The 27,883-nt window shown below is 41.6% G+C and overlaps 1 protein-coding gene across 3 annotated transcripts in view; it reads right to left on the bottom strand.

The window, feature by feature from the left end:
* The window catches only part of CDH4 (cadherin 4), a 553,545-nt gene that overhangs the window by 101,501 nt on the left and 424,161 nt on the right, over positions 1-27,883 (bottom strand). For all 3 annotated transcript variants that reach the window (XM_033010416.2, XM_033010414.2, XM_033010415.2), the window contains exon 5: positions 4,033-4,188. In XM_033010416.2, the coding sequence (XP_032866307.1) occupies positions 4,033-4,188 (156 nt within the window). The remainder of the gene's footprint in view (positions 1-4,032; positions 4,189-27,883) is intronic.

Here is a 27,883-nt window from a genome sequence, read left to right as displayed (position 1 = left end):
CTGTTGGCATACAAATGATTCAGTATCATGATTATTGATTACACTGGAGGCTGGTGATATCTGAAGGTAGTTAGTCAAAGTCAACACAGTGAATTGTGTTAAATATGAATATTACTTATTCACTAATACTACTAATACAAATATACATTATCAATCAGTGACAGAGCCTTTAAGCAATAAGCATACAATGCCATGCCTAATTTGTATGCTCTTAATTGTGATTAAAAGTTCAAATTAGAGTATTGTGATATAAATGGTTGGCATTATTCACTAAAACTTGATTCAAAATACTGGAATTAGCTCTTGCATCCCTTAATTTCTAGTAAACTTTTTTGTCTGCTTGCACTTCAAACATCTCCTTCTTGGACTTAACCCACCAGCTCTGCTCTAGCCATTTCTGAGATGGGATTTCATCAGTCTCATGCTGAAGGTGTACACGTGTCTGGGACTGGATTAGAACTTGCTTCGGAGTTTCCCCATAATGCAAATTACTTGAGTATCATAAGCAATGACTACTTACTGACATGTTTATGTTGATGTCTTTTGAAAACAGAGCTTGAAAACTAACCTGCCAATTTACTATCCTTTGTACTTGCCAGGCCTAACTGCAGCTTGATATGAAACTGGTGTCTGGATCAGAAAACACGTTCAGAGTCACTAATTCTGTCAGAAGTACAAACGGGACTTTGGGAACACAGTTAAATAAGGCCAAGAGAACTCATGCATATTAAATATTACTACCTGCTGAAACTTATTTGGCATGCGATAAACATTAAGAGCTGACTACAAGGGGAGATACAACAACACATGCCTGCTACAGTGAGACGGCAACAAGATGGGGGGAATGAGCTCGTGCTTGTGCTGGGAGTGTGCCCCCAGGCTGCATCCCCAGGCACGGGCTCTGAAGACACTGGAGCAGCTCCCGCAGCATCACTCGGTGCAACATGTGCAGTTCTGCACCACAACGTGGTGTCGGTTAAGTGGCAGCAAAGCCCTTCTCATTTTTCTCTGCTCATATTTGCAGCTGACTCTGCGTCTGGGATGTCTGCAAGGTCCCTGGAGAGTTTGTACTCTGGTTTGTAGCGCAGACAAGAAAACAGATGAGGCCAAAATACAGCTGAACTTGTGATCACTACCAGCGCCAGTTGTGCTGGGAGGTTAACGCAGGAATGCTAGCACAAGCTGCGCCTGGGCAGACACTGTGAGTCCCAGAGGCATACACATCTCTGCATACATCAAGCTCAGAATGATCCTCTCTAAAAGTTCAAGAATGATCTTGAAAACAGAAGAAGTTCTGCTACAGAATTCCCAATCTAATTAGAAAAAAAAATCTGTTTCACCTTAGGGAAAAAGATAGGTTTCATCAGACAAATGGTTTGCTAAATGTGGAGAGAGTTAAAACACTAGTATTTTAAAAATGGTCGTCCTGAAGCAATACAGATAATTATGCATAAGAAAATATGTGTTGAAAATGTGGGAGTTAATGAAACAGAACTCTTCATATGTAGCCTCAAAAACACTTGCAAATTATTATTATTTTTTTATAATTAGTTTTTAGATTACCTGGGAATGAAAACAGCAAGGACAACACTTGACAGTGATAGAGATGCTGAAAAAACTGCATTCTGTTTTGGACTGCAGAAAACCTGAAGCTGTATAAATGCACCCATCTTCAGCCAGAGCAGCAAGCCCGTATCAGACAAGCCCATGTCCTACTGGGTAAAAGGGACCAGGGATGGTGCCTTCCAGCTCCACTGACATGCTTTACCCCAGATGAGGTGTTAAGCTATGAATCTGAGCTAAAGAAAACTCTACAGTAGATGTCAAACCAATTTAAAGATGGCCAAGCTCAGATCAGGCCAGTTCAGATCCCAACCTACACCTTGGTCACTGCTCTTCCAGTACTCAGCATAAGCCTGGTTCCAAGTCTGCCTTTCCTTTCAATTAGAGATTCAGCTACATGAAATGGCATAAATTCATTGACTTCTCCAAAACTTACAACAGCCAAGACTTTGGACTGTATATTCTTTCAGGAAGCTGGCCTAATTTTTTCCAGTTTCTAGGATTTTTCATTCCTACTGTAAGTTTCAGCACTAGTGTTTGGGTCACTGCTTTGTGCCTGGTGTATTTATAAATGCTTTGTAAAAGGTTATTAAATGAACAATTGATGGTTCAATAAATCATCAGTGCATTGCTACTGAGGCTGAAGGATCTAAAGGTTGTTTATAGCCATGACTTAAAATGTTCTCCATCATCTTCTACTGTTCTGCTAACAAAGATTTTCTATCACTAACTATTCCTGCCTATAAGGTCTCATAACATACTTATCAATTATTCACTCTCTATAAACTACATGTTCCCGTAACCTTCAGAATGTGAATATGCTTATTTACATATGGATGTCACTAGTTCAAGGTTTCCGTAGGGAACACAAAAGGCTGGAAATCCTGTGGTGCATACGAGGTAGACTTATCCAGCCACCTTTGTCAAAGCAAGAATTCAGTTTACTGAATTCACTGTAGCAGGTAGGTTAACTTTGTTATTAGGGGGCACATGATTTGCTATTGCGGAGGACAAAATCCTTTTCATCATATGTTTTTGACTGAGAGTGTCTGATAGCAGACATCACAGTGGCTCCATCAAAAGTGTTAACTTGTGTATTGTATTATTGACTACACTGTTATAATAACCTGGCACTGCTGAAACAATATCAACAATTCTGAGATGACACACACTGTGCCTCAAATACTCCTTTTTCAAAATAACCTCTCTTCATATTTTCCTAGGCACAACAAACAAAATAATTGTTCTTGTTCACAGAGGATAAAATAATTTTCCTTCAGATCTTCCTTTACCCAGGGGAAATCTCTTTTTCCACCCAACTAAAGAGGTAATCTATTTTCTTTATCCTTCCAACCCAGTCCAGAAGCTGTGTCAACATGGTTAACTGGATACCTGATAAAGCTGACAGAATGTGCATCTCTGACGGCGCAGTTAGGAATACGGTGTCACTGGAAGTGACCCGTACAGTTTCACTGACATTACAGCATCCCTGGGAACGGCTATTACGATGCCGATAGATGTGGCTAATGTTGATACAAAGCAATCCATGAAACAACCTTTCACAACCACTCCAGGTGAGAACTAAAGCGCAGATGGAGAAAGTGTTTGAAATTTTGCAGGGCTATCATGCAAGGTGCAACACATTTTTTTAGCAATTTGTGGGACTGTATCTGCTGTGCAATTACACTGTGCAATACAGGCGCTAGGATTTATATCAAAACATAAAGGCCAATTACACTCTAAGCATTCTGCAGGTTGAGTATTTTATGAACTAGGATAGCATGAGGCACCACTTTTGAGTGTAATTAATCTCAATTAATTTCCTCATATTTAATACTGGCCTATCTGCATATTTAAAAACCTATCTGACACACCCCCATCATACTGCCTGAACATCTCCTAGTCATTTAAAATGAAAAATGACTATTCCAATTATTGCATGTTTAGCTGCAGTAATGATTCTTAAATTAGTAATTTCCCAAGACATGCTAATGTAGCAATCGGCTTCTCATGGTTTTGGGGGGTTCAGTCCACACATAAATTTGCATGAATTTAATAAGCAGCGTAAAGTTACACCACTTTAAACAAACGACTCTGACTTTGTGTCTGAAAAGGACATCAGTTTAATGCCACTTTGCACTGGTTTGGCTGATTTAGCAAGGGCAGGTTACACTAAAGGAAAGAAGAAACAAAGCCAGCCTCTCCAGACATACTCACAGCTGCTCCGGCAGAGCGAGACCAAGACTCACCCTGTTAGTTAAGCCCGAGCACCTCTGTGCAGTCCGCTCCTCCGGGCTCTGCTGACACAGGGAACCAGTCCAAACTGTGAACTGGGGAACTGGGCTGTGATTTTGAACAAAACCCCCGGTCTTCTCAAAGCTGCATGTCCCTTCTTGAACCCGGTAATTCTGGTACAGTTTTGCTTTGAGCTTATGACCCTTGATAAAACTCGAGATGTTTTATGCTTACATGGTAGGAAGCTCTTTCTTCTCGGTCCATCGGGCGGGTCACGTACATCCTGCCAGATACAGGGTCAATGCTGAAGACTTCCATTGGCGGCTGGTCAGCTCCCACTCCAGTGATGCTGTATCTGATATGGATCTCTTTGTCCTTATCAGAACGAATCTGGATGAAATAACAAAGACAGCAATTGGCAAGTTTTGGACAAAAGCCATATGGATGCTAAAACAACTTTAAAGATCTGAGCCTGAAAGCTGCATAAATGTAATACCGCTGTCAATTTTGACAAGGGAGCTGTATGCCAAAGGTTTGGGGAAAAGCCAGGAAAAGTATATTCCACATATTTTCAGCTATTTTCCTCCTCTTTTATTTATGATGATTCTCTAGGAATCACTGAAATTCTGACTTTTTGCCTTAGATGTGGAAGAATCTACATGCAGAAAAAATGCTGTTTACATGTTACTGAAACCCTAGGCTCCTTAAAGTGTCCAAATTGTTCAGCTATACCCAGAGTCTCCCAGCCATTAATCACTTCTGAAAACGCTGTCTGGATGCTTCCTCATCATGTTCTCAGTCCCTGTGACTGTGCACACAAATACTCCCATGAAATTTGAAGAACAGGGCTGTTTTCTCCCCCTTCCTCCAACCCTGCTGGCTCAACAAAGCAAGGCCGGGAATGCCCAGTGGGATGTTACCGTTTCATTTGACTATTTGTTGAGGAAAAGCGTGTTTGGCACATTGCTTTTGAAACCCTTTCCCTCCCATACCTTGAGAACAACACCACAAACTGAATACAGCATGACAAATTACATGAACCTTGGATACAGAGCTGGGAAAATAAAAAAAGGGAGGTTAATATGTTGTCCTAGCAACCTCGACTATCTCTTTAAACCCAAATTTAATTTTCTGATCAAATGCTGAAAGAAGTTCTTGCAACAGCATGACTATTCCTGAAAGAAAGTGCAAGGTACAAATAAATTACCACCCCCCGCACCATCACAAACTGTCTTGGCAGTGTAAAAGTGACGTGCATAAATTTTTCCCTAGCAGGTCTATGAATACAACAAAGTAGAGGGAAGATAATAGAAATCTCGTAGCTGAGTGCATGTTAGCATCTCTGCTATGGCAGTGGCAGGCTTGGCGGAGCCCAGGTGGGCTCAGTGGGATGCGGGAGGCCCCTGTGCCCCCCAAACAGCCCCAGTTTGGGGAGTGAAAGTCGTTTCCCAGGGGAAGAGGAGGCTTTGCTTGTCAGGCAAAGGAATTGGGACAGGGCTGTGGGATGCTCTCACACTCCTCCCGCATGCGACCTACTGCTATTTCTTCCTCTCCTGACATGGGAGGCTGACAAGTTGCTGAACGTGTCAGTGCAGAATAATATCAGATCCCCTGGCACTGAGAATCTCCTTTGATGCCTTTGTCCACATCATTACCAAGTTTGTACACTGTTTTCTTTGTACTGCCTCCACCAAATAGTCTGCTTCCGTTAACGGCTAATAATGTCAGTTATTACTAGACACTGCCAGGATTGATTCGTGCTGCACCTACACTTCTGGAGCTGAAGGTCAGGGAATAGAGACAGTTTCATCTGTCTTTTCTCTACAGGATTCACTGCTTGTTTAGGCTATTAGTATCAAGGGAAACTGATTGGACTTACACTGGTATAATCACTTAAAAGAGGTACTGGGGACATTGTGAAAGTGCCCTCATACTGCACACAATGGTTTTACAGGTTTTTGTGGGCCCAGTGGGTGTTTGTAAGAGACGCAACTAGACAGGCATGAATCCAATTTTCATTACCAAAACTGTGGGTGAAAAAGAGTCTATTAAAATCAAGCTTTGCTTGCACAACTGTAGTTTTAATGATGGCAACCAACTCACCAGTTCAATAACTGAAGTCCACAGCCCCCACTTTCAGAAAGTCAACTTTCACCCTGCCAGGCAGAAAGGGCTGAAAATTGAATTTCTGTGAATGTCTCTGCAAATGTATAGATCAAGTGAGGGAGTTAAAGTTCTAAGCCACTGTGTACACATTTGTAGCTAGGTTTAAAGTAAGAGAAAACATAGGAAGCCACCACTGGAACTGTAACTTTGAGCCAGTGTGGGGTTCTCATCTTAGAAATTAAAAAGGGTAACATGGGATGCACAGTTGTGTGCCTGTCTCTACCAGTGTGTACCTGCACAGCTCCAAAGGACCTGTAACATGTCAGCATAAAACCAGCCCCTCAGCCTTAACAAATCTTTTCCTTATCAAAGGTGAAAAAAAAAGGCCAAACAAACCAACCCAAGGTATCTGCACTTTTCCTATCTTTTTGCTCACTGAAACATGGGAGCCAGGAGAGTTTCCCCAGCTCCAGCCCCAGCCCCAACCTGGCTCAACTATGGCTGTAACTTGAGCACAAGCACCAAACAGCAAAACCAGCCTCTCTCCAAAGAACTAAAATGGAAACAGTTTTAACCTGAATCATGGAAGGGGAGAGTCTGTTCTTTGTGGACATTTTCCTCTCTATTTCCTGTTGCATATAGTACCCAGATCCCATTGTGATAGAAGCATTAGAAATGCATAGAGAGAGAAAGAAACAGGGAAAAGGAGGCTGGATTTAAATATTCAGTGCTGAAGGCACTATATTTTATTTTCAGGAAACACAGATAAACAGAAGCTCTCTAAGAAAGCTATGTACAGTTTAATAAAGTGTATGCTATAGGATGTCCTTGCAGCACTTTTATTAGCATTAATAGGGTCTAAGCTGTCTGTATGTAAATCATTGCAGATCTAGGAGATGAAATACATCATAAGACCCACACGACTTACCCAATTATACTAAGAAAAATCCATGAGCTAGTTATACTGCATTGAGCAAAACAAAGATAGGGGGAAATATGTTGCAAATATTCAGCAATGACTCATTATTTGTTGTTAATTGCCATCATACTACAATGGTTTGCCTGTTACCTGCACTTAATTCCATTTCCAGTAAGAATACAAGGATGTGAAACATTCAGAAAAAATCACGTAAGAAGTAGCACTTGTCACAGAAAGTTGCAAAGACCATTGACAATGAAGCATAGTACATATTACTACCAGGGAGATATTCATCACACAAAGGCACATGCTTTTCATATTGGAACATGCAATTTTAACACTCTTAATGAGATTTAAAAAAAAAAAAATTTTTTTTCAGTAATCCTGTAACATTTTGACCAAAGGTTTCATTTGCATAATTCCCAGGGTGCAATTTAGTAAATCTTGTTGAGAAGTTAAGAACATTATCTGAATACAATGTAAGGTTTACTTCTTTTGTTGAAACCTTTCCTGAAGCAGTTTACCATAATAATAATAATAAGAATTAAAAAACCTCTATTCCCAAGGATCTCACTAGATCAGGAGAAAAAATTACCGGTTGGGGGAATTTACTGGCTCAGGAGAGAGTTGCTTTTCCCTTCATTTATGCCTGGAAAGTGAGAAGATGGTAACATATCCGTATGATAATCTTCTGTCTGGAGAACATACAGATGAATTTTTTTTTCATTGATCATTCCTTTTATAATGCAGCCAAGAGGTATGCACGGTTCTGGGTTACAGAACAGATGGCAGAAGGATAGATTTCCTTAGCTGCATTTATACATTTTTTTACTCAGAGAACCCTTGGAGCTTTGAGATTCTCCATCTCTGGGCATGGTACAACACTGTGTATGATGACATGAGCAGGATGAATGATGATGGCTGATGACTATCATAGAGGAATTTTCTTGCAAAGCAGCTTTCATTCTCTAAAAAACCTCTCTGGGATGGAGCTTAGAGTGGATTGTTACACTGGTGAGGGAAAATGCCCTAGATTGAAAGGCAATTTACAGTGGAAGATGTGGTCCCCTGGTCATATCCTATCTCATGAACATGGGTAAAATTTTCCATGCAGGAACCCTGGGATGCTGAGTATCCTCATCTCTGTTGACCGATACAAATGGACCACCTGGGAACTGTGAGACTGGCCACCAAAGCCACAAAGGGAACCTGCAGCAGAGAGCCAGGCACTGAACTTGCATTGCCAGACCCCTTCTTGGCTGTGGCAAGTCCAGACACGGTGGCCTTGTAGCCCAACAACAAAGCGCGGGGTTGCAGAGGGGTCTGAGCTCGAAGCACCGATTCACCATCCAAAACAGTGTACAAGGGCTGCAGTCAATGTTTGCAACTCAGAAACAGAATGCCAAGAGTCTGACTCAGCTCGTGTTTCTATAGAGTAATCCAAGGAAAAGAGGAAATCAGTGTGATTTCACAGATGGGTATTTTCCACTGCAGGTTCTGATATAATAACTAAAATGTGTGAAAATGAACATTGCAACTCTTGAGTTAATACAAAGTTAAGCCCTTCAGAGCTGGCTTTCTCCTTTGTAGCAATGTCACATTTAGATGGGCTTGAAAAGTAGCCTGTGCTTGTGACACAGACCTGCATCCTGCTTTTACAGATAAGATCTTAGGGTTTGTGCATCTCCATCAGGATTTACTGGGAAGCTAAACTGCTCCCTCAAGTTTTACTGGTAAGCAAAATTTCAGTTGATGAGCTCCTCTGAGGTACCAGATTTTATCACTCTGTTTTGCTCCTGTTGATCCATATCCTTCTTGTGCTCTTAGCATTTTCATTTATCTCTGCAGGGTTTTGAATTTACAAGTCCTCTCCTCCTAGCAGATGACAAGAACCACTACAGCTCCTGTAACTCTCCTGCATCAAGAGCAGAGGCAATACAGACTATGGAAAGCTGTGTGGTCAGCACATTGGAGGGCACCAGTGAGTCCATAAATTACACAGTTTCTGGAGCATGACATTGCCAGAAAAAAGTGGCCCAATGAAGATTGTTTAGAAATCAGTGAAGGAAATGCCTGGAAGCCTGGGAAACTGGGCGTGTAAGGAGCAAACAAGGATGACCGAGCCTACAGAAGAGAAGCCGGAACCGTAACAACAGTATTCTTGCACCTAACAAACTATATTTGGAGGAATTTAACGAGCCATACATGGTCTGGGTTCTGCCCATCACCATGGGATGGTATATGTAAGTGCCTGGTAATGTATCTAGAGAAAGAAAAGCAGGCCTTTTATACTCTCTTGCATTTTCTACCCACAGAGCAAACTAGAAGAAAAATTTCCTTTGAAGTTCTCCAATTTGTTCTGTAACGTATGGAGTTAACGAATGCCCGTCAAAAAATACTTAGTTTCCCAAATCTCCCATAGAATACTACACAACATTTGCACTAACATGACCTGAGGAGACTTAGACTTGATTTTTTTGTTTTATAAAACCCATTATGTTTATTAATGAACACATAAAATAATGTAAATGATAAGCAGTAACTGTCTTTTATTATTAAGTTCTTAGCTGTTTTGCCCATTAAGGAAACCAAATTAAAATAATTGAAGACTATAATCTATCATGCATTCAAAATGCTCCATAGAAATTCAGACAGGCAAACATATTCAAAGTCTTTAAAAGAGCACACTTAAGAGTCAGTCTAAGCATTCCAGGATTGGCTCATTAATTTTAGTGGAAATATTTTAATTCAGCTACTCTTACTGCTTATTGAAACTCTTGCTAAGGACTTATTTATTTTTAACAGAATCTGCAATATGTTTAAGACTCATTTGTATAAAAGTTCTTAACTCTTATTTCACAGTTGTTTTAGAAGCCAGTAAAGAGACACATATCTAGCCCTGTATTTCCAAACAAATACTGCATGCTGCTTAAAGAATCACATATGGTTTCAATAAATAGATGCAAGAGCCAAATGGACAGAGAAAAATTAAGACAAACTTAGAGACCCAACCAGGTTAAGGTGATATTTTTTAACTTCTGTCACCCTTTATCACACTTGCAAATGATCCCAAGCTACTTCCCAGGAAGAAAAGAAAAAAGAAAACAGAAGATCATCTAAAATTCTTCAGAAGTCTTCGGAGAAAACCATCTATTCTGTACCTTGTAAAGAGGATGCTTAGACATGGCAAGGGCAGCTATCATGTTTGAATAAAAGGAATATTTCCGCTAACTGCAACACTGGGCTTAAAAGCAGCCTGGAAGTCTTTATCTACTACTGAATGAAACAACTGTCGACTGAGATAAGTTTCCCATGGCGGTGGTATTTGCCAACAAGGCTAAGTAGGAAAAGATCTTTATGGGTACAGAAAGGAAGGATGGAAACACACATTTATAATTGTGGATTTCTTTCTTCCCTCACCTGGGACTGATTTCATCTCATACATAACTTTCTAAAAACTTTGTATCAGGTCTAAGATAGCCAGATAAACAGAAGATAAGCAAGCCTTTCCAGATTGAAATCCACCCTCCTGCCTTGAACACTTAAGTACACATCAAATTTCCTGGAAGAAGTGGCTTTCTCTTTCCATAAATTGTAGAAAGAGAACCAAGGACTGTGCTTAGATGCCTAATTTTTACATGGTTGAGGTTCACTGTGATGAATGCCATTCTTCCTGCAGTTACAAACAGCATTTAGCTACTATCATTACTACTATGCAAGAGCTTAAGTTTCTTTTTCTTCTTTAAAATACAAATCCAAAGCCAAAGTGTAAAAATATTCCCTCTGTCCCAATGGCTGGATGTCTCTCACGGCAGGTTAAATCTTTCTCTGCTACAGCTGAAATCTGTGCAAAGTGATTTTTTAAATGTATCTATTTTGATGATAAAACAGAGTAAAACTAGTATGTCAGAGAGATTAAAGCTGTCATTTCAGGTATTGATGTAACTGATGATGCAGCCAGCATTAGAAAAAGAAATGAAACTATAAGATGTTTGAGCGCCAATGAGAAGGAGCTCTCACGCATGCCCGGCTCGTGCTCTGCTGCCTGCAGAGGAACCCGTTCCCCATCCAGCCCGCCCGCTGCCAACCTGGGGAAGTTTGCTTCCTCTGCACTGACCCTGCGAGCTCTTGGCTGAGGCGCTTCACCAAATGTTCAGCTGCTGGAAGGTTCCAGCATTCACAGGTCCTTTGGCTTTCACGCGGCTCGCTCTGTCCAAGGGCTGGTCTCTAACGCAGCAGCTCCCTTCAGGCCAATTACCTCCACGTGGATACATTTCTCCAGAGGTTTCCCAATGCCCATCAGTAGCTTTGATAGCCTTCACTCCCTCTCTCCCTTCCAGGTTTTTTCTGAATTGTTTACCAGGGTTTTTCTCCTCTGCCTGGATGAAAATGTAACATCAAGCAGATGGAGAGCAAGAGAATATAAATCAGGCTCAATAAGGAGACTGTAAAGCAGAGACAGAGGAGAACTTCTGCCTGTGATTCTGGCCAATAACCGTGTGTGACCCCCCTTCATAAATATGGGATGAAAATGAACTTTTCAGACTCATGGTCCAATTCAGAACTACCATTATTCTGCTTGGAACAAAAGCAAAATAACAATCCTTTTGCCTAGGAAACTGAATTTTGTATGTGATCAGATGAGATGCTACAAGAATAGAATATCTGGGTGCACAGCACTGCAACCAGGCTCAGGATCTGCTGCTTTTTAACTTTGCTTTCCTACCTGCTGAAACAGCAAAGAATTTGTGTTTTAGCATGAGTTGTCTGAACACAACAAGGCTGAGGTCTGCAAGATTCGTGGGGCCAGTCTGCTCTCTGTGTAACTCTCCAGTTGGGCCTAAGTTTCCGAGTGGTGACTTAGGACTGACAGCAGATAAAATGATGGCAGCCCTGCCAGGTCTCTGTCTTTACCACTGAAAACTCAGTAAATTGCAATCTGTTGCATGGTCTTCATGATTAAATAATTAAGCAATTTTCATTACTTGCTATTATGAAGGTCAAGAAGCTAATGTGCCTGTATCAGGAACTGGCCAATGCTAATGGATCTTCCACATCTAATGGTAATTGATACAGTAAAGTAATTTCTAAAGCAGCATGTGCCTTTCTTCAGGCCTTTTGCAGCCAGTTCAGTTTTTAAGTACCCTGCTGTAGAAATGCTTCAGATTGTAGCAAGGTGAGTGAGTGGGAGGAGAGCAGCTCTGATGGGAAGAGAAGATTATTATGGATCAGCAGAATACCACTATGTGACCAATGCCTTATCACTGCCAGAACATTGATAGCAGAAGCAACGAAACTCGTTTTTACTACTCTTTCTCTTATCTCTCTTAAAAGAGAGTAGATTCTTCAGTGTAGTGACTGAAGGCATCCCAGTGGAGCTGCATATGCTGCTATCAGGTGAATTTTGGCCCTGAAGAACTGGAGGCTGGTTCATACTGTGCAAGATGCAAGTGGCTGATATTAGCTAAGTGGGATTTGAAACAGATGCACAAGCCCTCCTCTGCTGTAGAGGATGCTCCATGACAAAAGGTCAAAGAAAATACCTCTGAGAGTTCAAAACACACTGTTCTTATTCCTGTGCTGGAGAAGTCGTGACAAGCAAGAGAAGATTATCCTTCGTAATCTATTTATGAAGGGCTTCACATACGTAGGGCACCATCCTGTAGCACCTTCTTGCAGCTGACCCTACTGCTGTCTGCTATGGCTACACCTAAATGAAGACTAAGTCAAGACAAATAAATCATGGCAGTGGGACTTTGTCCTCGTTTCTTTTTGAAGTGTGCCTGTCCCGAAGCCTTACGTCATGTCTGCCACAAAGCCAGCCTGGCAAAGAGATGCCAACACCTTTCTGGGTAAAACTGAGCGGGAAACCGGAGTTCTCAGCACAGAAGATAAACAAGGGTAGCAAATACTGACCTACACGGGAGTAACGTGATCACTGTAACTAATGATTGAAGCCCTCAGCTAGTATAAATCAGTGTAGGCTCACTGGCTTCAAACAGAGGCATGCTAATTTATTTCACCTGAAAATCTGATCCATGGTGTTTAAAAATTAAGCTGCACAGCAGAAGACCAAGTGAAGAACGATCTCTGTACAACATGATGCAGCAATTTAACACAAGCAGCATTCCTCCTGGTAGGACAGTGAGCTTGGACACAGGGAAAAAGTATTCAGTGGGGAACAAACACACTTGTGTCCTCATGAAGGGAGTTTTTCCCAGACTCAAGGGATATAACTGGTCTTAGTATGACCTTTGCTTTGGTAATGAGCTCTGGATTTCCCAATCATATATATAACCATGCACTGAATTCTCATTTTGCATGACACCTACAGATATTACTGATCATGGAGAAGTGGTGCTGTGGTATGATTCTGAATGCTAGTCTTAGCATAAAATTAAGCTTTCAGAACTGTCTGCAAATAGCTAACAATAGGAAAAAACAATAAAACCCTATAGTATGTATATTTTGGAGAACAAAATCTGCTGAGGCTCCTTTTCAAGACACTACTTTGGGATGCTTGCAGAGCAGTATTTAAAGCTCTGCAGTTCTCAAAGCCTCTGACAAGTTTAATTGTAGGAAAAGCAAACCAATTTGTTTGTTCTGTAGGGTAGATTAAATGGCATAGTGCATACAGAAGTTATTTCAATGGTCAGTAAAGGGAAACACCAACTGTGAGGAGGCATAAAACGAAATTGTCCCTATGCACTACAGGAGCAATGCTAATGGTCCCTCATGCAGGCCTAGACTCGATGATCCTAGTGGGTCTGTTCCAGATTGAGATATTCTATGATTCTATGATTTATTGTCCACTGAACAAAGCCAGTGTGAGATGACTTTGGTCCTAGGACTCATCCTTTTATGTTATGTAGGCAAAATACTGGATCCTCTATAACTTTTCCCTGATGGCCAAATTGTGCCCATGGATAGATATGCATGCTTCCTTCTGCAACAGATAACAGCAGCTAAGCAGGACACCCGAGAGCTGCATTTTTCCTTCAGGCAACTGCTGAGCAAGACTCCGTGAGAACTCTGTGGTCAGAGAAATCCAGCAAGGTAACAGCAAAGAGGCAGAAGTTTGGACACGTGCATTCCAGCCCAGCTCCATGCCCACACGTGCACATCTGGTGTGCATGTGTACAGCTACACACACTGTGCACCAGCTACCCCTGCAAAAATGCTGAAGACAAGCCGCAGGCACACACTGCCACATCCTTGCAGCTGCATTCCCCACCACGTACAAGCGCTGAGCCTCCCGCATCCTTTCCCAGCCAGCTCTCCTCTGCCCCACCCATGCTGTCTCATCTGCGTGCAGCTCACTGGCCTTGCTAAGGGTCCCCCCAGCAGCTGCAGCTCCTGCACTCGGGTCCCACTTTTCAATGGGACCTATCCCCCCGGGGTGGGTGTCCTCAGACTCAAACACTCATCGTTTCTTCAAATCTGCTTTGTGCATTCAGGACGGGAGATTGTGTTCTAGGGAATTTCAAACCTAGCTGAACTCGGCTCATTTGGAACAAATTCAACAGGGCTGAATTTTTGTCAGGTTCTTCTCTTTCATTAACTGTACTTCTGTGTGGGTTAGATATGAAACCCCTGCTTACTTTGACCTGAATTCATGCTAGACTTACTCATATGACTTCTGATGTGCTTCCGATCCACACGCTTTTAACACAAGAGGCAGACGGGACATGGTGCCATGTATCTAAAATTTCTGACATGTTTTAGAGCCATTTTACACCTCACTTCCATTTATGGCACATTCTGCTTTTGAACTTAACCCCTCAAATCCAGTAACAGTCCTCAAAAGTCACAAGCATGGACACAATCACGAGCCTCCCACCCTTCAAAAACCCCAATAATGACGACTGTGTTCCTGTAGATGATTCTGTTTGCAGAAATCACAGAGCACAGGCACCTGAACAAGCAGCCGAGGAGCCACACTCCTGAACAGGTATTTGCAGATGTTCTCATGCAACTACACCCAAATACCGCACAGGCAGTTAGAGGGGCTGTGCTCGTGCGCGCCGGCGCACCGCAGGTAAATGCGCTGTAAGGTAGCCTGGAGCTTCATTAATGCTCCAAAGATCAGTTACTTCCTAGGATCTCAAGAGGCTCACGATGAGAAGCCTTCCTATTACTAATAATTTACATATTAATTTTCTGATGCCATTTGCCTTTCCAAGCACTTCCATAATAAGTGCGAAGTGCAAACCACTCGCTCAGATTTTCTGTGCAAACCCGCAGCTTGGTGGACACTCTGCTAACAAGGATGGTGGAGTCCAGTCTGATCAGGGATGCTAGTGCTCAACTGCCTTCTTAATTGCAGATACTCTAACAGACATACTGAATTTCTTGTTTAATTTTTTTGCAGTATTATTAATTGGTAATTTAATTTCCGATCTGGTGAATTACATGCAATTCCTTCACCATCAGTTAAATGACAAGTTTAGAGCAGAATAGTTTAGGTAAGCAGATTGTCAGTGCTTATGGCTGTAAGACATAATTATGTACAGCCAACTGTGTAACGCGCTTGAAAAAATTATAAGTCTAGGCACAGAAATTAAAATTATTTCAAGATGAAGTTGTACAAATACAGCTGCAAAAGCTGCAAAATCCTATTCATTTATTCCTACTGTAGTGGGTAGTGCAGTGGGGTTCCAGCCCCTGCTGCCCTGCCAAAGAAAGTTTAACTATAACACGCAACGAATCAAAAGCTGGATGTTTAAATCTAAACATGGCTCCAGAAAACTATTTCAGCTATTATTTATGTACTCATAAACTTGTGGGTATCAGCTGGTAACTTGGCATGATGACTCCTCAGCATGTCAGGGCAAACATTAAACGCTAAATTACCATATGTCAGCTTAGAGTAGTTAATAATTCCACCACATCTTGGGCAACTTGAAGGCTTTTCAGAAAACGCTGTCAAATCGAATCTTTCCTTCGATCAATAATGCAGCACAATGAAATATGCTATTTGTGGTGTCTGAAAGAATAGATTAGCAAAATCCTGTAAATGCAATTGGCAGGGACTAACTCCATTTCTTAACTGGAGATCCCCAATACTCATATCAATACATTCAACGAGGTGACCCACATGAGGAAATAGCACGTGTTCTGTACATCACCTATCTATTTCCCTGTTACATGCACTTCTGGTTTGCCATCAACCCCCACCCCCAGAGCTGCGTGTTATCTGCACATCTAGCAGGCAGCAGTTAATTATGGGAGCAATGTTTGTTCCACACCGCTGCGTCTATCAATCGCAGCTGGAAGAGTAAAATAGAGAAAGACTGAAAGCATAGAGAAGCTGCCCGAGCTTCCACTTGTTTTCCAAGCTGTGTAATAGAGATATCTCTGGCAATACAGAGAATAAGGACCAGCAGCAATCCCTGGGAACAGACAAATAAGGTAACAAATTCAGAGATCTGCACACTGGGCTTTATTTAAAGGGGGTGCTACTAATCCCAGATCACACTTCTGATGCCAGTTTTACTCTTAGTCAAGTGCAGCTACAACTAACACATGCTACTACAGTAAGTAAAACTGATTGGAAAGAAATGTTATTTCCTCTGTGCATTTGACAGCATCAGTGACACATTTCAAGATATACAACACTGGCAAATAGGGGCCAGATTTTCAGTGCAGTTGTGTTCCTGCCAAAGCACCTGAAACCCAAATCAAATTATTTCTAGGGATTGCTGCATGTCTTACTATGAATATGCAGAAAAACTGGCCCTGGCTTCCCATAGTGGAGCCACAGGTCATTTGTAGCCTCCGTATGAGCCCTGGAAGAGATCTTTACTTAACACAAACTGAAAGCAATGGTGTTGCATTGCAGACAGCTTCACTGCACAGCATCCAGCCTGGTCCTTGTTCGCACAAGCAGCCCTCCAGGGACAGAGCTGGGAAACTTTGCTCTAGTTTCTTCTTTTGAAGCACAAACAAAATCTGAGCCCTTACAACATTTCTGTGTTTTCTTGTGCTCTTTGGTCTGTTCACTGTATCCACTGTCGTGTTGGATTTTATAGTTCAACTGTAAGTCAGAAATATGCCCTGTAGGTCTTAGAGATCCATCCTAACCAGTACACACACCTTCTTAAAGCCTTGTTGGAGACCAGTGACAGCAGGAGTGGATTTGAAACACAGTGGTCCCGGAACAACCTTTAAAACCATCAGCAGTAAGTAAAGGAAAACCATTTCTTATAGAACATTTTTTTGAGCATTTTGGTTTTTGTAATTCAGGTCACTCCATCCGATCCTCCATCGCTGATAGATATAATCGTAGCAGTTGTTCTCAGGCTGCAGGGCCCTGAGAAAGTGATGTGAAAGTCACTGGTGGCAGGAAATTGCCTTCATAATACTTTCAATTTAAAAAAGTTGATAATGACACAGGGAATAGGTCCTGTGGGAACCGGGAGGGTTGAAAATATTCCACCACTGAAAGAATTGTGAACTGCTTACTTTTGGCATTTAATTAGGATGGAATTACAGGTCATCTTCCTCTATCAATCCCATACATACTCAAAAGGTGATACTAAAAAGGAACATATTATTATTATTATTTCATACAGTATCTTTTTTTTATCAGAGGAAATGAAAACAGTCAGTCACATACCAAAATCAGGCGGCTGCTTTATAAGCTGTGCCTTGCTCTCCAAGCTAGTGTAAATCAGCACGGCTTCTTTGAGTTCAGTGGCTTTACACCGATTTCTACTGGCTGACAAGCTGACCCAGTATTTTTGTGGTGATTAGAGTGGGATATCACTTCATGTTTATTTCTAGGAAAGCTCAAAGTTGGCTCTTGTGCCTTTGAGAAGCTGGATGTATGCCGGGGAATGGTATTTCGTCAAACTCTAAATCTTCAGGGCTTTTTTGCTTTTTTTCTTTTTAATAAGAAGCAGGAGGAAGATTTCCTGACCCTCTGAACTATCCCTGGTTTTGAATACGCTACATGGTATGCCTGTAAACAGAAGAAGAAAGCTCTTATGTGAAACTTCTTAAACTGCAGAGGATGATGGACAGCAAATGGGATACTAGCCAAGGAACATGACAATTAGCACAGAGAAAGTTTTCAGGGTTTATTCCATCAGTCAGCACTTAAGGAGGCTTTGAAGGGGAAAAAGCATCCTTTTATATATTAATCCACTACTTCTGCACTTTCCCCCTATTCCATGGATTTAGTGCTTAGCTATTAAATATCTCTATGCAGAGCTTTATTAAGAGGAGTTGGTTTACTTTTTGAAAGATTCCACATCCATTAGTTTATAGAGAAAAAAAAGGCTAAATCATTTTGCCTGCTGCAATATCCCGAGTTTAAATGAAGATTTATTCTTCCCCAGCTTTTAGTACTTAGAGATGGGGATGAGAGAAGAGTTAGCATTTCTTGCAATATTATTTCTGGCCATCACCTTACTAAAGAGTCAGGTTGTGCGACCAATGATAAAGGAACTTAGTGAAAGCAAATGGAAAATTCCCCACATTTCACCCCCTTCCTGTTCTGTCTTGGCAGGCTTCACATCTGAAGAGGCACCTCACTGTTCCAAGATAAAATATTTTCTTTTTTCTTTAAAAAGAAAAAGTTCTCTCAAGCAAGAAGTTGGGCAACAGCAGGGGACAATGACATGCCAGTATTAATTAGCAAATTCCAAATGAATCATAGTTTGTGCTTAGCAGGATATGCTTGAAAACCATGTGAACTTTTAAAATGCTGTGTTGAGCATAATAGTTTCAGCTTATTTTTATATATTTTTTAATAAGACTAACAGAAAAAGAGTTGCCTTGGAAGGGCATCTTATTCATTCCCTCCATGGCCCCACTCCCAGCCATTTGTGCACTTGCCCATCTCTTTATTTGGAGGATGACACCCCCCTTAGCTCATTCTTTTTGTTTTAAGGCCATGACTGGGGGACAGAATTTTTCCTCTAATTAAGAGGTGGCATGTGTGGTTGCCCACGCTGCGCCCTGAATTACCAAGCAGGGGCTGCACTGTGACATTCCACACTTGTCATTTCTGCAGCTCTTTGATCCTGAGTCCCCAGGACTCCAAAATTTGCCTTCCCCACAGAGGAGTGGTGTTCCTGCTGCCTGCTGCCAGGCTGCCTCTCGATGCCAGGGCTCCCATCGCTCTGCATGTTGGTGCTTTCAGGCACCCAGCTCCCTGCCTCAGCCTGGGAGACAGAACTGGGTTCTGGCTACATATGGCAGCAACTGCAGTGACAGACCCTGATCTTAATTTCAGGATTATTTAGGCTGTGATTGAGCTGGGGCACCTGCCTGTGCAAGGCTCATCAATTCTCTTTGATTTGGAAGACTCTGTACATCCGTGTCAGACTGTGAACTTCAATTTCAGTGCAGAGCTTCATTGCTGTTTTTCCTCTCTTTCACTTCTATATTGAGTTTAAAAGACACAGGAGTTGAGAAAAGAAATTGGTGTACCGGTACAGGGTAAGCAGTAATAGGAGGTTGCGAGCGTTCATTCAGGGAGCATGCAAGGAGAAAAGGATGCCCTTGGAGATCTAAGAAATACCAGCATTTCAGCTCCAAACTTCAGAGTGATGGTGAATAAACAATAGATCAGACCAAAAGCATCTTTGACCACCTGATCTGAGTTCCCTCAAAGGCTCAGGAAGTTGGTATAGAAAGGTTTCACTGGCTACACTTGAGCAGGCTGCACAAAGACTGCACAGATATCCAGGATGTGGCCACACCAAGCCACAGCTGGCTGCGACACGGTGCTGGTGATTCAGCTGCAGCGGGGAGGATGGATGAAATGCCCCAGGTGCCCCTTCTGCCATAGGAGACCAATGCCACCTTCCAGGGGAGAAGCTCTTTCAGGGTGAACAGGGGAAAGGAAAGACATTGTAATTTTAAAGGATTATGGTCTAAACACAAAGAATGCTCCAGAGCAATAAGAAAATTCATACAATGAAACATTATAATGTTTTTCTAGGCCTGTGTATTATCGAACCAGATAAAGGAAGAGTCTCAGGAACTGTTACTAACCCTATGCACCTGTTGGCTGGGAGGAAGAAGAAAAATGGGAAACAAAAAAAAATACAATTCCTTCCCCATTCTGTACCAGGATAATCCTGCTGCTTACAGAAATCAAACTGGGGAAGGATTCAGCCACTCAAATCCATATCATCCAATGGGGGTTTAACTTAACCGAAACCTGTCCACCATGACTTAGCAAGAACAGTGATAATTGTGAGATTCACATCTTTCCTTACACTTTCCCTTACCCTGGCAAGCAGAACTGACCTTGCACAGAAAAGCTGGGGGCAATCACCACCTAAAGAACAACTGCAATGTCCACTGGGATCCAGAACATTCAGAACTATTTTAATCAAATTACTATTGATTAGGGACAAACTAGAGTCTATTGAAATTAATGGACACATGCAACAAGCTTCCATCGACTTCAAAGGGCTCTGGAACAGCCTGTAACGCAGAAAAGAAGCAAGTATCAAAATGACAAAATGCCTTTTAGTCTAACCCTAATTGCACGAGATGAAATAACTGTTTCAGCTGAAACTTTTTGAAACTATTCTGCCTAAGACAAGCATCACACGTTTGGTCAAACAAATGGTCAAAAATCCAGCAAAGCTACCACCAAATAAGGAGAGTCTGATAACAGCAAGTGTGGCCAGCTATGGGTACCAGAGACCTACAAACAGATATATTAGCTCTACCAACAGCTATAGAAGACCTTTACTAACTTAAGTAGGAAAAAAACATTACAATTTTGTGCATATATAGACATATACACTATTTTGTCTTTACTTTCCACTCAAATTTATTTTCTCTAAGAAAGAGGAGATTTTTTTCTTCTTTTTCCCTGGAAAACTGTTAGTGTTGACTTCCACACTACAAATGTCTCATTTGTCCTTTTGTCTTCACAGGACCTAATCATCTTCTCTGAGGGATGAATATGAAATCATGACACAAGCAACTAGCCTCTCTTACTGTCTAGAACATTTTGTTGTCTTTAAAGCTATATATTTATGTGACATCCAGACATCCATTAAAACCCACAAATGCTAAGGCCTAAGAGGTATAAAAAGGGATTTCTTCTTTTAATTTTTGTAAGGGAAAAATCAGGCCTGAATACTGGGGGAGTCATGACTTTACTGACCTTCACAATATTAGGTTCTTCCCAGAGTTGGTGTAATGAAGTGTTGAGTCTGCGGAAAAAATAAGTTTTGTTCCTATTAAAAAAGCTAAACTGAGAGAGCACTTTAAATAGCTTGTTGGGACCAGCAGCACTATATTGTTGTCAACTCCAGTATTACAGTTCTCCAGCTTTAATTCATTCAAGAGCTTTAGCAGGTAAACAGATAAATCCCACTTGAAGTCACTTGTGCTGTGCTCAAATGGCAGTGGAGGCTGTACTGGCTGTCTTGATCACACAATAGTTGAGAAAATTTGAGGCAGGAATTAAAGGAAGAAAGATTTGGGGTTTAAATGCTCCATTCTGTCTAGTTCCTTCTTCCGTCAACATTCAACAGGATATTTTGCTAAAAGTGTGTCAGAATAAGTATCAGAATCTGCCCGTGTGTATATATACGTGTGTATATATAGATAGATAGACACACCACCATTACCAACAGCAGCAGAAAGCAAACATCCAACAAACATCCAGCTACCAGAGCACTGATCCCCAGGTCTTTTGGTAGAAAAGGAGCCAGAGCATTGTCCACCAAAGGCTCTAAGCTTTCCAGACAAACCCTTCCTTCATAAAAACCCTTTGAGAAGTACAAATGCAAAGCACAGCAGTAGTTGCTGGGAGCCCTTTCTCCAGCTATGCTGCCATTTTAAACCACAATGTTCAACCAGGGGAGATGCTCTTTATCACTTTCCTTTGCATTACTCCCAGATAAGTGTTACCTCAGTGGTCATCTCAGAGTGTGTGACTGGAGCACTGGCCAAAGAGCTTGTACCTCCACATTGCTTCAGATAATCATGACTGGGATCGAAAGATATGGTTCAAGCATCTCTTAATATCCTATTATCTGTGGATCACTGACAGGGTTGATTATAACAGTTTGACATGACTCCAAAGGAGCCGTTATGGTCTATTGTATCAATAGGTACCTGGGGAACCTTTAATCCGCAGATGCATGTGTAGTAACAGCATACTAAAAACACAGTATTTTTTTTTCTTAAAAGTTGCTACTGCTAAGGCAATAAAAAGAAGCAAAAGTAATGCTCATTGTAAAAATAAAAGCCCTGTCATTTTTCACATGACAAGAGCACATAAAAAGTCTGAAACCCAAGATTTTTCCCCTTTCAGTTCTAATATAAAAATGATCCAAAATGTTTATGCCAGGAGACAATTTGGAATGACTTGTTTTCCTGCTGAGCTATAATCTTGGTCAGCGGGAATGCTACTGATGTGACTCAAACTGTATTGCTGCTGTAGTGTGAAGGAAAGAAGGGGTGAACTGTCATCATTCTTAAATTAGCAGAAACGTTTTTGTGCATATGATGTGTGAAAGTATGAAAATAAGCATGGGGAAAATTGTTTGTTTCCCTTGGAAACTGGTAGATGGATTTGATTAAGAAAAGTAGACTTCCATGTTAGGTTCTCATGAGGCTGCTGGATACAGTAGAGACAGGCGTGGTGTGAAGGCACACATACAAAGATTCTGTTTTAAAAACAGAACTGAAATAATACATAGAATATACAATTATCACTTATGAAGTCATAGGCTCTTTCTTTTTTGGAGCTGATACTTTCAAAACACCTATTTGTGCAGTGAGGTCTACGAGATGCCATATACCCAGAGCACAATGGCGTTCAAATTTGTTTTCCTGTAAAATGCTGTTTAAAAATGATTTGCTTAAAAAGAAGTCTGTTTATGTGAAAGGAGTTAGAAGATGCTTTGGAAACATTTTATTGCTCATTCTGTAAGTAGTATCTTTTTGCAGATAGAAAACAGTTTTCAAAAAAGGGTATAAGGTACACAAACATCCAAGATCTCTGATGAGAAGAATGTTGACTGTTCAATCCTATTCCCATTTAATCCCAATGTAGAAACACATCCACAGGAAGTTTTCCAAGAGAATAAACATTCATCACGCTAGCAATGAAATCCTTGCTTGTACAAGGGTCTTAATGTTTCCACTGACAGCCCTGACAGAAGAGTACCACTATCTCATGAGAATTTTAATGAAAAATTCTTGAATGTAGAACTGCACTTATGTGACTTGGCACACTTCTGTCCCTAAGGCTCCAGGGGAAAAAAAAGTCTGGGTCACAAACCCCATGTGATAAACAAATATTTGACAGTATGTTTCAAAACATTATTTAAATAGAGACTTCTGTTCAAGTTATTAATGCCTTTAATATGGATTCTCATCTCCTCTTCTCTTTTTATTACTTTGTGTGTCTTTCTGGTTATTTACAGAGTTGTGAAAAGAGCTGGTCAGCACTTCAGAGCTCCCACTGCTCATCAGCGACAGATGCCGACCATAAAGTTTAAGCCAACACAAAACAACCCCAACCCAGAATCCTTTCTTCTCCTCTCAGGGGAGGGAAGGCAAACACATCCATCTCTCCCTGTCCTGCTCCTCCCAACTTCCTACCAGAGAGCAACACCGAGCCAGCGCTGAGCCTGCCAGCTTGCTTTAATTACTAATATGAGAGCATGAAGCTCTTTACAACTATTAAGTGTTATATTACCCGGACCAAATCTGTAGTCCCATCAGCTCCCAGGGGAGTGTTAGAAAAGCCCACGAGAACATCTTGCATCCTCAGAAGATCCTGCAGGTGCTTGAGCAGCATGTGCCCCCTTCCCTTGTACTTTGCTGTTCTTTCCATGGGGCAACAGCTGGCTTTGACAGCCTGTGTGTTTGATGGCATGGATATCACACACATGGGAAAAGGGTCACGGTTTCCAAATCATCTGGTGGAGTAATGGGAGGAGACATCTCCCCAGCAGCCAGAGCCAGAACATCTCTGTGCTCTGACATCGCGTCAGGACAGCGGGACAGTCAAAAGAAAACCAGAGATCTCCTGTGCCCTGAAACATCTGGTCATCTACATCAGACCAGTGGTGGTGTCAGATCGTGCCAAATGCATCTGGGCTTCTTTTTTGTTTACTTCATCTTCCACACCTTCATTCTGAATTAATTCAAAGTACAGATCAGCTGGTGAATTTTTAGTGATCATGAAAGCTGGGACCATTAAACACAGGCAGAACAGGACAGATACAGTCCAAAGGTAAAAAATTTCAGTCTTATCTTCTAACATACCTACTACTGTAGTCCCAGGCTTTCTCAGTAATAGTTTCTTATCCTGACATGCCAAATGTTTATGTAACATTTTTCACATTAACAGCACAGCAAGGAAATAGAGAGCCAGACAGTTTATGTTCATGAGCAAACTATGTATACAAGGAGAGCAAGAGACCTAATCCATTTGGAGTCTGAAATCAGATCTCCGGGGATGCTTTAGATTATTGCCCTACAGGATGCTGAGAGTTTTTATCTAACTTAATGGTTTTCCTAATACCAAAATGCTACTAATGAATAATATGGCTGGATGAAAAAACTTCTATAAAGTCACTTACAACCAGATTAAGTGCATCAAGATGTTTTCTTTGATATTGTCTGTCAGTTCATATCAAGTGATTCTTCCATGCTTTCATGTCAGGTAATTCCCAAGAAATTCGTGGATACAATCTAAAATAAATGTGTGACTTTCAAATCAGTGAGAGCTGAATGATAGGAATTTTAAATTGCTGGGATAAAACTGCTAGCTACTTCATAACACTCATGCTGCTCCCAGATTTAATACCTGCTTTTTCAAACACTATCAATTCACTTAATATGTCAGTGGGGAATAACATTATTTTATTTTCCTTTATAAGGATCATGAACCATTTTCTTTTACAGAAATGTACCAATTACCCACATGCCAATTGTCCCAGACACACTCTGATCTTACAGCATGGACATTCAGTTCAGGTGCACACAAAGCTTTCTGATGCTACAAAAGAACCACTATAGGCTAAATTCGGGACTGATGTAAGCAGGCAAATTTCTGCTGACATCAATGGAACCGCACTCCCCAACACAGGTTCTGAGTTTTGCCCTCTGCCCTAAGAATCTGACAAATGCCAATGGAAGTCAGAAAGAAACCTTTCATGTGAAAAATACCTAATTTAAGGAATTAGCAGAGCAAAGCCAGAAAAAAAAAGAGGCTAGAAATAAGAGACTATATTGTTCCACTTACACTGGGATAGGCAAGTTGCGTCTTACTCTGCCAGATGGGACATTTGAGGATGGGGAATTATTGCTGGGGCAAGGCAAGAAGTGTTCATACCACTCCCTGCCCTCGTGGGATCACTTGGCACAAGGAGTGCAAGGTGAAAAAGGGAGCCAGTCTTCAGGAAAGGAAAGATGTTCAAGGAAACATGGTGGCACAGCTTGGCGGCTCAGCGTGGGACGCTGGATGTAATGTTGACAGGGCATGGCAAGTTAGCGCCAGAACTGGAAGCCGTGTATCTAAGCCTGCCCTCGCTAATTGGTCCTGCTGAGAGTTTGGGTGTATTAGCCAAGGCAGAGTGCCACACTAATGAAGCTGTACGGCTTCTGGGAGAGGGGCTGGAAGCTCTGCAGGGCACTGCCCAGTGCTGGGCAGGCTTTCCAGGCTGCCCAGAGCCACCTCCACCTTCTGCTGCCCTGCGCTGCCATACCCTGCGCCCACGCCACGGGGAGCTCTGCCTCCTGCGAGCGCCGATGGTAAAACAAGCTCTGACCTGGTGAAGGAGCTTGCTTATTCTCAAGCTGTGTTCACTGACTACTTCCCAGAGCTACCAGCTTGCTTTACCTTTTGCAGGCTCTCATGGAGGACATGGCACACTGCGCTTCGATCCTGGGGGAGCTGGAAATGCTGGGAGCTCTGCAGCAGGTCCCTGCCAATTTATTTCTGGTAATGAATTGTCCTACTGTTTCAGCATTGTTTACAGTGATTTATTCCGGCTATATCTGCATATACATTATATATGCAGCTCTCACCAACACTTGGTAGACCTTATTCTGCATTGATTGGGATGTGCTGGGAGATATGCCAAACGTAGTTAGCAGAGAGTATCACATTGTACTTGGAAACATTTACCTTGAACTTACCAATGTCTTTCAGCAAGGGCTGAATGCTCACTCAATACTTAGCTGTCCTGCTCTTTTGAGAACTATTAATAAAACTCCAGTTTAGGACTTTACCTGTTATACTATTGATGATAACAGAGGTTACAGACGCAAATACCATTCTCAACAGACTGATGAGCTAACTGTGATATCCTAAGCACGGAGGGACACCAGCCCCGTGAAATAAACTGTTTTTTAGACTTTCAATGTTTGAGATCTGGGTGACATATTAAGAACTGAACTGTAGAAACCAGTATTTCAAAACCCAAAGTGATTTTCTCCTGGGGACTGAGCATTGTATGATATTCCTCAAGAGTAAGAAGTGAGGGGATCCTCAGACTGAAGCTCTCACAAAGCTATGGTCAAACCTGTGAGCTCACATGCTGCTCTTTACCCCAGCAAGGTGTTCTGCATCTGGTAGCCCATTTTTATGATATACGTAAGAACAAATGCTACCCTTCAGCAAAATTTGCTTTAAATCAACTGAAAGGTTAAAAACAATTGTGCAGAATTCCTTAAGAAACAGGGTTAAAACCAAATTACACTAAATTTATTCTTCAGATTTCCAAATGTACAGATGCCTCACACTGGCCAGGCTGACTGAGCTGATGGTAAACTTGTGAGCACCTCTTCAAAACCCCGTGTTACCAACAGTGCTGGAACAGCACTTGATGAGTTGATCTGACTCCTCTTTGTAAGGCTGGTATAACATTAAGACAAGTTCTTGAAGCAAAACCATAATGCAAGTCCAATACCATACCAGACTATACATTTGTGTGCTACTGTGTCAGGGAAAAAATAGGAAGAAGAGATGGGAAAGGAATCAGTCACAGCTGCATGATAAAGGAGAAAGATCTCACTGTATCTGCAGACTGTAGTGTAAAACCTCTACGAGCCAATAAGAAAGATATTAATGAGCATCAGACAAATCTAATAGGAGGTATCAAAAGCAGATACTAAACAGAATGCAAACAATGAAAGAGAGAAAAACATGCAGTAAGAGAATAATGATACTAAAAATGGTGTTTTATATATCTTGGACCACAAGTAACAATTTAATTTGCACTGACCTTCAAGCAGCGGTGACCAATCTGATTTTAAATAAGCAGGCTGCACTGTTAGTGCTCCTTTACAGAGCAGAATCCTGTTTGTCTCCTCTTAGCAGCAGTTGAAGATGAAGGATCGAGGGGACAATTCCCTCTTGAATTTTTCAGCTGTTCCTGGCAGACCCAGGGCCAAGTGACAAACCCCACAGCCCTGCAGGAGCCACGGATGTGTTACCACCGACTTGTTTTCCTACAACACAGTTGTTTCATGGCATATTCCTCTTTTTAACAGGTTGCTCTAGTATTGATTAAAATCAGAGAGGTCTGTATTGTTCCCTTAAAGGGTTTGAGTGTTACATAGGAAGAACTTTTCAAAAGATTTGATCCTCCTTATTTTTCACAGTTATCCCCAATGATGCAACAGGAGAGATCTTGAGGCTTCCCCCATATTCCTCCCTTTTATTGCTACACCTTAAAAACATTTCAAGAAGTTATCCTCGGTTGGCAGTAGCATATTGGGCAGCCAAATTTCTCCATGTAAAATCAGCTGGCAACCTCTCAGTGTGGCTTCCTTGGATGAGTGCCCTCCACGCAGGCTGGCAGCCTCCACGGCCGGCAGCCAACCTCCCAGGGCTGCTGCTTGGACAGGGCCTTTCTTTTCTTTATTGGTATTCATTTCATTTTCATTTTAATGTGACGGTAAAAATTTTATCTGATAATCTAAACAAGGTAATAATTTTGTGCTATAACAATGACTGTCTTCCGGTGTTACTGCCACCATCATATATTGGAGAGTAATATTTGCAACATTATACAAAATTGTTATTCTATTAAAATGATAAAATGGCAGTGGTTTTAT

Source organism: Tyto alba, unplaced genomic scaffold (genome assembly GCF_018691265.1).
Source record: "Tyto alba isolate M040663 unplaced genomic scaffold, T.alba_DEE_v4.0 Super-Scaffold_33, whole genome shotgun sequence".
NCBI lineage: Eukaryota > Metazoa > Chordata > Aves > Strigiformes > Tytonidae > Tyto > Tyto alba.
The sequence above is the reverse complement of the archived record's forward strand: the minus strand, read 5'-3'. Positions and strand labels throughout refer to the sequence as shown.